General features: G+C 33.8%; 1 protein-coding gene and 1 pseudogene across 2 annotated transcripts in view; both read right to left on the bottom strand.

Moving 5' to 3' along the window:
* Nucleotides 1–2,201, bottom strand: part of LOC104740500 (nucleobase-ascorbate transporter 6) — a 4,430-nt gene extending 2,229 nt beyond the window's left edge. Inside the window, exons 1-8 of one of the 2 annotated variants that reach the window (XM_010461125.2) lie at nt 1,974–2,201; nt 1,694–1,828; nt 1,099–1,196; nt 830–1,006; nt 631–731; nt 435–510; nt 265–324; nt 41–167 (exon numbers count right to left, since the gene is read on the bottom strand). In XM_010461125.2, the coding sequence (XP_010459427.1) occupies nt 41–167; nt 265–324; nt 435–510; nt 631–731; nt 830–1,006; nt 1,099–1,196; nt 1,694–1,802 (748 nt within the window). In that variant the 5' untranslated portion in view covers nt 1,803–1,828; nt 1,974–2,201. The remainder of the gene's footprint in view (nt 1–40; nt 168–264; nt 325–434; nt 511–630; nt 732–829; nt 1,007–1,098; nt 1,197–1,693; nt 1,829–1,973) is intronic. The other variant, XM_010461117.2, reaches the window with a different exon arrangement.
* LOC104757086 lies at nt 9,454–10,339 on the bottom strand (annotated as a pseudogene).

Genomic DNA, 10,968 nt, shown 5'->3' with positions numbered 1-10,968 from the left:
ATTCCAGCACGATCTGTCCTGCAACTTGTTTGTGTAGTTGGTGCAGCACCATTGTAAGCCCCACCAACTGTAAGAAGATGAGCATAGATCCACACAATCACCACCGCGAATATCACAGCAAACCGGTCAAACACATTTTTCCCTGATTTGATCACATGAGGCAGGTACTGCAACAGGAAACATGAACACATGAAATCAGGTAACCGTCATAATTATAGCTTTTGATTTTGGGAGTTAGACAGGTTTAATCTGTTAGTGAGTTACCTGTGAAACGAATACTAGAATAAGAAGCTCAGGCAGTCCAATCTCTATGCATTTAGCAACCTGAAATGTAAAAAGGGATATTAACACACTGAAGAAATTAAGAGTTTCTGGTCTGCTCATAAGTGCTCATTAAAACTGTTAGTGTTTCAGTGCATCTAGAGTAGACTTACCCCAGGGAAACCAAACTCATACAGCCCAAAACCAACGAGACCCACCAGGGGAACAGCTGAAATAGGACTTAAGAACCTGTAAATAATATACAAAAGAAATTAACATCGCCTCGTTGTTAATGTAATGCTGAAGAAGACAAGTCTGAGAAAGCTAATGCTGTAACATCTGAGACCATATATTATCATCCAGACTAACCTAACAACATTACGCCAGAGACCACTGAAACCAAGAATCATCTGAAGGGTAGAAGCAACAATCAAGGCGCCTTGGGTTGCCCGCATTATCCTCTCAAATCTCTAAACAAAAGCAAAAACATATTCTTTGTTGTTATAATAGCACCAAGAAAGGGTCATAGAGATGAAATCAAATAAACAGGAAGTCATAAAAATCATACCTCAATAGGATTTGAGGTATCACTGAATCTACCAGAGAGGATGATGGATATTGTCGTCGGTACAAAGGTGTAGGAAGCTCCAATAACAGCAGGCAACCTAGTCCCGAACAGCGTTTGGAGCAGTGTGTTGATTCCAGCAACAAAGAGAATAGTCTGGATCACCTTTGCCTTCTCTTCCTGAATTTACACAAAATCAAAATCAAATCAGTGACACCAATGAATTTGCTTGCTCGTTATTATAATAAGTAAACTCTGTAGAGGAGACTTACGTATCCACCTCCCATCTGAGGAACAAGAGCAGTAGGTATGAGCACTGTTGTGCCAAGCATCACAAGGTAATGTTGAAATCCAAGAAGAATAGCTTCAGCTGAAAACATAAGCATGAATGAAACTATCTAAGTATTTATGGAAACTACCAGCTCATTGCAACACACTGTCTCGATTTGGGGTTTAAACCGATTAATACACAAAAGAAGCTAAAACATTCAAAGGGGGAAACAAGTCTAGATGTGTGATTGAACTGTTCTAAGTCATTATCATTCAAACATTCAGTCAGAGAGTGGTAATAAAAGAAGACAAACCCTACTAATTTAGTGACAGATTAGGTAAAGACTAAGAAGAGTGAAGAAGAAGAAGAAGAAAAAGACAAATCTAACGAGAATCGAACACAAGCTAAAACAAGAGTGTTGTAGTCTTAAGGTCGTCGTCGAGACATTGTTCAAAAGAAGAACGCCGAATAAAGTGTAAAAAAAAAACCCCACCGACATATAAATCACTCAGAAACAGAAGAAGAAGAAGAAGCTTTTAAACAGAGGAATCTAGAAAAAAGAAACAGAGGAAGAGAGAAGAGAGAAGAAGGCTTACGCCAAGGGGGAGGACTGGTGATACAGTAAGAAATGTTGGGAAGTTGATCTTTAGGAGGATGAGGTTGAGGTTCATCTGCTTTGGGCGCTGGAGCTCCACCCCCTGCCATCTTTCTCTCTTAACCTCTCTCTTTCTCTGCAATAAAACAATGAACACAGAGTAAGAGAAAATCTACTCCCCCCAGATCGGGGAATCTAGCTGCAATGTGTAAGCTAAGCACAAATCAGTGTTTTAAAAAATAAAATTGACACAAATCGGAAGGGTGGATAGATAAACTCACATAAGTGGCAGCTTCTGGGAAAGAGAGGAACGAAGAAGACGAATGAAGAACAGCAAACAAGCGAGAGAGAGAGGTTTAGGTACAAAAGGTAAAGCTACACAGACACACAGAGAAGGAAGGAAGGAAGGAAGGAAGGAAGGAAGAGAGAGAGAAGGTGAAAAAAAGGGAAAGTAAAACTTTATTTAATTTCTCTGCAAAACTCGAGGTGTGTGTGTAACAAAATACTACTACAGTAGTATAAATATTGGAGTCAAAAAAAATTTATGAATGTAATGGGACAACAAATATTGTTGTTAGCAAATTTAAGGGGGAATCCATCTTTTAATGAACAATTTATTTTTCAACGCTCTTCTTGATTTGGTTAATTGATTTATAGTACACCTCCTAATGGATATAGATTTTTTTTTTTAATATTCCTTTTGTCTACATTGTATTAGAATTTCAATTCATAGAGTATACATTTTCTTTTCTTTATTTTTTGAGTGGTCAATAATAGTAACATGGGTTTTGAATAGAAGCAATGAATCAATTAGAAAGAGCGGTGCTCAAAATACCGCCGTATGAATTTTCTAATTAAAATAAAAAAAAATACGACTAGTATAGTTTTTTGAAAGAATTGAGAGAGAGAGAGAGAGATTGGGCAGTAATAAATGATTAATTAATTAATTAATAAAGAGAAGAAAAATACTAAAAGATGAAAGGGATGTGAACAACAAAGCAAGAGACGAGAGGAATCTTTTCTTCCTTTAAAGCTATTATTTGCATTTTTTTTTTGTAAAGTCGTCTTGTCTTTTTTTCTTTTCTCGTTAAGTAAAGTTTTTTTTTTAACCTATCTCTCTTTTTCTTGTAAGCTTGAAAACAAAACACAAAAAAAAAGTGAGATTTGTTCTAATAAGTAAAACTTTCAATAATTCTCTTGTTGAATTTTGTTGCTTGCTTCACTTTTTGAAAGAAACCAAAAAAAAAGCACATTTCTTAGTGTCGGGTTAATTGTAGCTAAAATTAATTAACAACTTTCTTACTTTGTTTACCATTGCATTGATACTCATTTGAAGAGATCCATTGAAGTGTTTTTAGATAAAATAAATTCCTTTGTGATTTCTATTGACACGGATGTTATTCTTTTCTAGGCATCGTTTGAGTCATCTATATCTCTTTTGTGTTTTATATTAAGAATGAAAATAAATTCTTCTATATGAGAAGAGAATCTTATTATTAATCACTTTAGTATAGTATTGTCCAAATCGTATACATACGCATAAAAACTAGAGATAACGGAGCAAACAAAACACATATCAAAACATAAAATGTCACGTCCACCTTTTTTTTTCTTGTACTCGTCCCCGTGATCCATATATAAAAACAATCTAACGAAACAATTTGTAAAAAGATGCTTTAACGTTAAAGATGATTTGTTATCAAATTTAGTGGGACATTATATTATTATACTAATGGCCTGATAATAGCTAGGACTCAAGATTTAATCCCGTCACCAAACTTCTTAAGATAAGATTTGCAGTAAGATAAACAACAAAGCTATTCAGATATATAGTAGATGCGTATATTTTGATTCTTCTATACGTTTGAGTCATGTTTGTTCTAATTCGACGTTTTTGTCAAAACCAGTGATGCATCGTTTTCAAAATTTATTATAGTTTCGGTAATAACTATTCTACATAACTATTTTCGACCTAAATTCACCTTCTTTAATTTTATCTTTTGCCGACAATTTCCCAATATTTTTTACTTCCGAATATAATTTAAAACAGTCATGTTATATTAATTTGATACTTTTCACATTATAGATGATGGACAATTGCAAATGTTGCAACACGTACGGTTACCTGTTTCGACCCAAAATATCCTCTAAAAGATTATTCAAAAGTCTTTAAAAACAATAAACTATATTGAAAATATCATGCATGTTTTGTTGAATGGATCTCTTCAAATCTTCTTAAAAGGTCATACACACATTCTCCATGCTAAGCCTTTAAGGCAAACACAATTTTGAAACGAGTTATGCATATATATACGTTATTTATAATTTACGTCATGAGTCATCCTATATTATTAAATACAAATACACACATGATTAAGTTTGAAATATCCGACACGTGGATACGAAAAAATTTGTAATTAATTGATGATTAGCCAGCTAATTTGTTTTTGAAGGAATTTTTGCACGTGATGAAGGATCCGGCTTGAAACATGATAGTAGTAGGACTAAACCACTGATTAGCTAGTGATCAAATCTGTGAGCCACTCAACATTTGTGTGAGAGGGAGTTTTCATAGTATTTTTATATGAAAAATACCGATAATGACCACATAATCATTGAGATTGAAGACTCACAAGTTGGTGTCTAAGTTGATAATGACGCAATATTCTGAAAACTTTTTGTATTATTGTGTTAAAGACTTTTACGTTTGTCTTTAACTATCAGCCATCATGGTTTGATGTTAACTAAAAATTCGATCAGTTATGGTTTTGATTTGTTTAATTTCGAAGTTCTATTGTTATAAAACAAAATAGTTAAACAAAAATGTCCACTGTATTATTGTAGTCCGATGAATTGGGAGGTATTATTGGCTTGTTGTTGTAACTCTGAAGTGTGAACCCAGTCAAAACCGGCATAAAAAGTGTGATATAGAACTTAAAAAAAAAAAATGTTATAAAAGCCGACCAAAAAAAAATGGATGAAATGGGAATTAATTTATAGAAAAGTGGGGACTGTGGAGAGTAAGCACATGGGATGGGAGAAAAAAGCTTTCTGGCGTACTTTGGAGAATTACAACAAAACAACACCACAACTCTCTCATGTGCCTTTCTCTCTACTTTGCCCCCCTCATTAGATTTACAATATCATGCATCCTAAGTGTTTAATGGCTAACAAGTAACAACAACAAACAACAACACGATGATTGATAACAAAAAGATATATCAACAGGACAGTAAGGAAGAACAATTTTTTTGTGTGATGGTTTTCATATATAGTCATGTCGTTGGGTCTCTACTCTCTCTATTCTTTTAACACTTCTGATCTCCATTTTGTTCCACCAATGATATTCCTTTTTGTCAGATTCATAGTTAAATAAGACTCGAATAAATACATGCATGCAGATTCACTTTTATTGCAAATATTTACAAACAAAAAAAACAGGAATTTTTTTTTGACTCTAAGAAACAAAAATTGAAAGACATTATAGTAAAAATTGTTGAAGAACTTTAAAAATCTAGATATTTCATATTTGTGGTTGAATAGAGAGGGCGAGATGTAGGGTGTAAGCAATAGAAACACATGCATGCATGATGCACCCGATATTTAATCTTCAAACATTGGCTATATAAGTTAGATAAATTCCATTTTTTACTCTTTGTTTTTTTTTTGGTTAAATAAAAGTCCATTTTTACTCTTTGTAGTCCAAGAATCGAATCCTTTAGATCCACTCATGGTAGAAATTCAAAAGTACTTAAATTAGAGCTCATAAAATGGTTTGTTGGAGTTGCAATGCAATTAGTGAAGAATGTGATATGTTCGTAATTATCTTAAGTTATATGTACGTACATTCAGATTTCCTTTTTCTTACCTTAGAATTAGGCCTGGGCACTAATACCCGTTACCCATACTCGACCCGTTACTCGGCTCGTACCCGTCCCGAAAAAAAGGTACCCGCAGCTTTAGGGTCGAGTAAAGGGTATTATAATTATATTACCCGTGAGTAAGGGACGAGTATAGGGTATTAGTTTAGTTTTCAATACCCGTCTCGTTACTCGGCCCTTTACCCGTTTTGCTACCCGACCCGTAAATACCCGTTAATATTTTGTATTATTATTATTATTATTTATTATTAATTTATAGAGTTAGAGTTAAAACCTAAGTTCAACTTAGCCTAACTGAATTAATATATTATTTTTATTTTTAAAATTCGTAATTTTATAACTTTTGGAACTATATATTGCATAAATTTATGAATTTTTCATTTTTTGGATTTCAAAAGATAAAATTATTATTGCGATTATTAACATTTTTTATCGGGTATTCGTTTTCCGGGTAATAATAAAGGGCCGGGATGAGTAAAAGGTCAACTATTTTTTACCGGGTACCCGTTTTTCCGGGTACCCGTTATTTAAAGATCGAGTATGAGTAAATTTTTTCTGTTACCCGTTAGGGTCGGAACGAGTAAAGAGTCGGAGAAAATTCAAATGTACCCGTCCCGTGCCCAGCCCTACTTAGAATAAAGCAATGACATGGTTGGAAATATTAAAATTTGACAATGGCTAAAAAAAAGGGGTTCTAAAAGTGTTACTTTTTCTTTACACGCGTTGATAGTGTTATTTTCTTCTTACAGCACTTTTTTATGAACCGAGTCTACTTACTTTTTATAAATAGTAGTAATAGTATAATCTCGAGTAATTGTAGTAAGGAATGTCAAATTTTGATAAGGAAAAGAAAGGTTGGCTCATGGTTGGTTTAGATCTACGAGCCCTGCTGCCTCTTCCTTGTCTTTCTCGTTTCCCCATACCCAATCAAAAAGTTTGTGTTGTTGTTGTTGTTTGTAACTCCGATCTCACCAGCTCAAAAATAAATAAGTAATCATGTAGTAGTAAGTTGTGGTTGTTTCTAATTTATGACGTGATGTATAAGTGTCGCTTTAGATTTATCTTTCAACTTTGTCCGCTTATATTTTTTTTTTCCTTTTAAAATCCTTTATGAAAAAAATATCCTTTATCAGCCTATCATAAAGCTGCTTTCACGTCAAAGAAAAAAAACAAAGTTGCTTTTTCAAAAAGAGCCAAAAAAAAAACAGAAAGAGGTACACTTGATTTGGGCCAGTATTTGGCCCAATTATGCTCTAACCGCCTCTCGGACCCATTGGAATTTGGACGATTTATTATTATGTTCAAACGAAACTCTGCGTTTTGGTTTTTTGACCCCTCAACCCCATCGTCACTCATTGATCATTATTGCCTTTGGGACACTCACCGGTTCCAGAGTGGTTATGACACGAGCCGTTACTCATCGGAAATTTCTTAAAAATAGAAACCAATGGAAAACAAGGAGTGATGAATCAGTTCAAAGACTATTAAGCAATCTCTTAATGGCTTATTATGTAAAACACCTTGACTTTACTCAACCTCCAAATCATATCATTTTGTAACTTAATCACCATATTTAGCAAGTTAATTATTTACTCTTTGTTTGAATCAATTACACAATTCATTACATTATGGTTCCAAGCATTGAAGAAAACATATGGGAACACTCTTATTAGCGTCAAATTAATGCAATTAATACATTATCATGGCTCAGGCATTAGAGAGAAAAGTTGTTTGTGTTCTGGTGATTCTAGCTCTCTCTGTTCGTGATGATGTTTTTAAGTACAAGTCTACCACTCAAGCAATGTTGCTAGGCACTTTGAGTAACTCATTGCATGAAAAGTAGAATCTGTAACTCATGTGACAATGCATGAAACTGATGGGAGAGATGAAGCAACACTAGTGCAGAGGCAATTACCTTTGAAAGATGATCAAGCAACAATGTATCAAATGTCAGGTGGTTCTCTCAAGAGGAAGGAACCAGACGGTGGATGGGATGGATATAAGCAATCCTCATGGCAATAACAAACCTCAGAATCTCTTTGTAGGCTACCGCACTAAGCATGTAAGCGTCTTGAAATATATTTCTCACCTCCTCTCTTCTTTGACGTGTTAGAAAAGATATTATTTATTTCTCCAGCTCTCTCTATCTGACTTTGTGTTTCATATTCCTCTTTGTTTGCTTAGTTAATTTGGAGATGAAAGCAGATGCAACTGCCACAAAGTGTTCGTCCATCGGGCTCGTGAAGACGACATTGGACCGTTTTGTTCATATAATCTTGAGCAACCAGCTTCTTAGACAAAATCTGACCCCTACGTCTTACCATCATCATGTAGATACCTCCAACAGTTTCAGATTTTCAGAGGCGTGGTGTGAAACCAAGACCATCATCATCACTTTGTTTATTTGCTCTTTATCCCCCATACAGAGAGATTAGAGAGTTTTGACAGGTGAACCTTTTTTTAAAACAACACACTTGTTGTGTCACTCTTTGGTCGTCTTCTCTAACATCTATATGTTTCCAGTCCAAAAAAAAGGCAAGAAAAAGAGAGTTTAGCTTATGTAATTTTTTTTAAACAGTTCTGCTGTAAAAAAAAGAAGGAAATAGTGATGGTCTTAAAAGCATAATGGGTATGAGGTTGAGAGATAAATTTTGCCATGGTTTGTATTATGAAGTCAGCATCTATCAATCCCTCTATTGTAGATTATTATTATTATTATTCTACTTGTGCTAGTTATGGTTGAAGAAGTGATCCATATCTTTCTCTCTTGCATCGAAATCGCTAATACATTGCAATAACAGGTCTAGAACCGTTAAACAATTTGGTGTCTAATATATTGCAATAAGGATCAAGTGATTTAATGTCCAAAACCTTTTTTTAGACGATCAAATTGGATAGATATTTTTTTGTCATAAACATAATCAAATCTGAACCTAATTAAATTGTTTAAAAGCAAACCGAACCAACAAAATCTTTTTTAATTGAAATGTAATGAGGAAAGAGAGAAAAGCCTCCAAAAGAAAAAGGAAAAAAATATACTCGTTCCCCTATCTTGTCAATCTTGTTCCCCAAGACAACGAACTTGAATTTATAGGCTTTTGGATTAGCCTAAGAATTACAAAAATAAATAAAATAAGAAAGATCACTTTAATAACCAATATTCAAAATATTATAGAATGCATGGTATGCATGGTGCAAGAGGCTTTATACCAAGACAAAGAACTCTTCAATATGCTTAGTGAGATTCTCAAACGATTGCCTGTTGTAGACATCGTAGACGAGAACACAACAAGCCACATGACATGATCATGCTGGATGCACATTTTCTGTACACTTGTAGCAGTAGTAGTAGTAGAAATCTAGACAGCCAATTTAGTTTATCAATCTCTCATATATAAATCATGTTTGAACTATTTTAAAGAACTATTTTAAAGGTGTTAATTCAGATATCATCCTAAAATGGGGGGCTCTTACCACTTAGGGTTGTTTGGTATCATCCTAACAATATCAGCCGTCATTTTTGCAATTAAGAAGGAAATCATCAAGATCCGAATCGGAACACGGCGAGAGAGAGAAAATACAAAGCAAAAAACACACACCTTTGCTTTCCGCGTACGTGTCCTGTATGAGTTCATCCGCGCCGTCGTCCGCGCCTGTCGTATACAACATAATCACACTCGAAAGCCATAATGATATGCGATTTTTTGTTGTTTTTGTTAGTTTTCTTGGATATTGGGGACTTTAGTAGTGTAAAAGGAAACCAAAAGGTCACTTGATTTATTAGGGTTTGTGCGTCTTTCTCTCTTGACCAATGAGAGGGTAGGAAAAAGAAAGAATTAAAAATAAAACCCTTATTGGGTATTTTATAGCCCAATAGAGTCTAATGAGTGAACAAACTCATTAAGAGGGATTGATAGATGCTGACTGTATAATCCTGTTGAGTTTTTGAGCTACATTCAATGTAATATGTCGCGCCAATTAGCTTACGCAGTTCCTCTCCCTATCACATAGTAATGCTTAATTTACTAACCATCAAGCCTTAAAATGGGAATTGCATGAAATCTACTGTAAAAAAAGGCTATAAAACCAAACCTGTGCAGTAGTTACAGGGGATAGTCCAGGATGATCAGCCAAATAATGCTTATCTTCACGAAGATCTACACCGATGTTGTAAGGATCATTAACTATGTTATGTATCTAAACGGTTTAGAGGAATATGTTGGTAAACTATGCTAATCGGTTACTTACCTAATTTGGTACCGACAAGGACTAGGGGAACTCCTGGAGCAAAGTGTTGGAGTTCAGGGATCCACTGACTCAAAAAGAACAGTCATATAACATCAGAAACGATTCAATACTACTGACACATTTAGCGTCTTTATCACGCTCGTTTTCAACATAAGAGAAAAGGAGGATGAATCCATTATTCCAATACAAACCTTTTTAAAAACATTCTCGTAGCTCGGCTGACTAATGAGAAAGACAAGACGAAAACATCTGCTCCTCTGTAACTTAATGGCCTTAATCTGTTATAGTCTTCTTGTGCTGCAAACAAAGGAAATATGTAAACTCAAAAAAGACAAATTCCCCCAAAACATAGAATGGATTTCGCCTATCCAACAACAATCAACCAAAATCAAAGAACTTGACCAATAATAACGTTCTAAACCACTAAAGGATTCAAGACAGTTATTTCTCAGAATTGGATATATAAATTTGGGGAAAGAGTGTTCATTACCAGCAGTGTCCCATAGCCCTAAATTCATAGTGGTGCCTTCAACTACAACATTTGCACTAAAGTTGTCAAAAATATAAAATTATTATGAGTAAAATTATTATTTGAGATCTAGTATTCGTTTGTATAAAACAAAATATGTAACTGATTTTTTATTGTTATTCAAATTTGTGACTATTTTGTATAAAAATAGATTTCACCCGTGAAATATTTGAATGTAGAAAAGAATTTTAACGTGATGGAGAAATTTGTATGGACTTTAAATATAAATAATTATCAATTTTAAAAAATAATTTGTTGTTTTTTAAAAACTATTAATCTATATTAACATTTTTGAAGTACATTTTGTGTTATGCCCTTTTAGTTTTGCTTATTTAAATTTTTATTTACAACATTAACCATTCAAAAGTTTCCAAAAATAACATTACTTCAGATTTTGTTTCCTAAATATTTTACATTTTATTCCAACTAAAAAATTACAGCAAAATCAACATGGAAACACAAAATATGGTATATTTAACTACACCTTCTATTGTGTATTGAAAAATATTCTATCTCTGAATCTTTTGCAAACCACGAAAACAACAATTTGATTCATATTTTGTTTTCCAAAACCTGTGAGTTTTGATTCTTGACGTAAAAAGAATTTCGATTCACATT

Source organism: Camelina sativa, chromosome 2 (assembly GCF_000633955.1).
Source record: "Camelina sativa cultivar DH55 chromosome 2, Cs, whole genome shotgun sequence".
NCBI classification, from domain to species: Eukaryota; Viridiplantae; Streptophyta; class Magnoliopsida; order Brassicales; family Brassicaceae; genus Camelina; species Camelina sativa.
The sequence above is the reverse complement of the archived record's forward strand: the minus strand, read 5'-3'. Positions and strand labels throughout refer to the sequence as shown.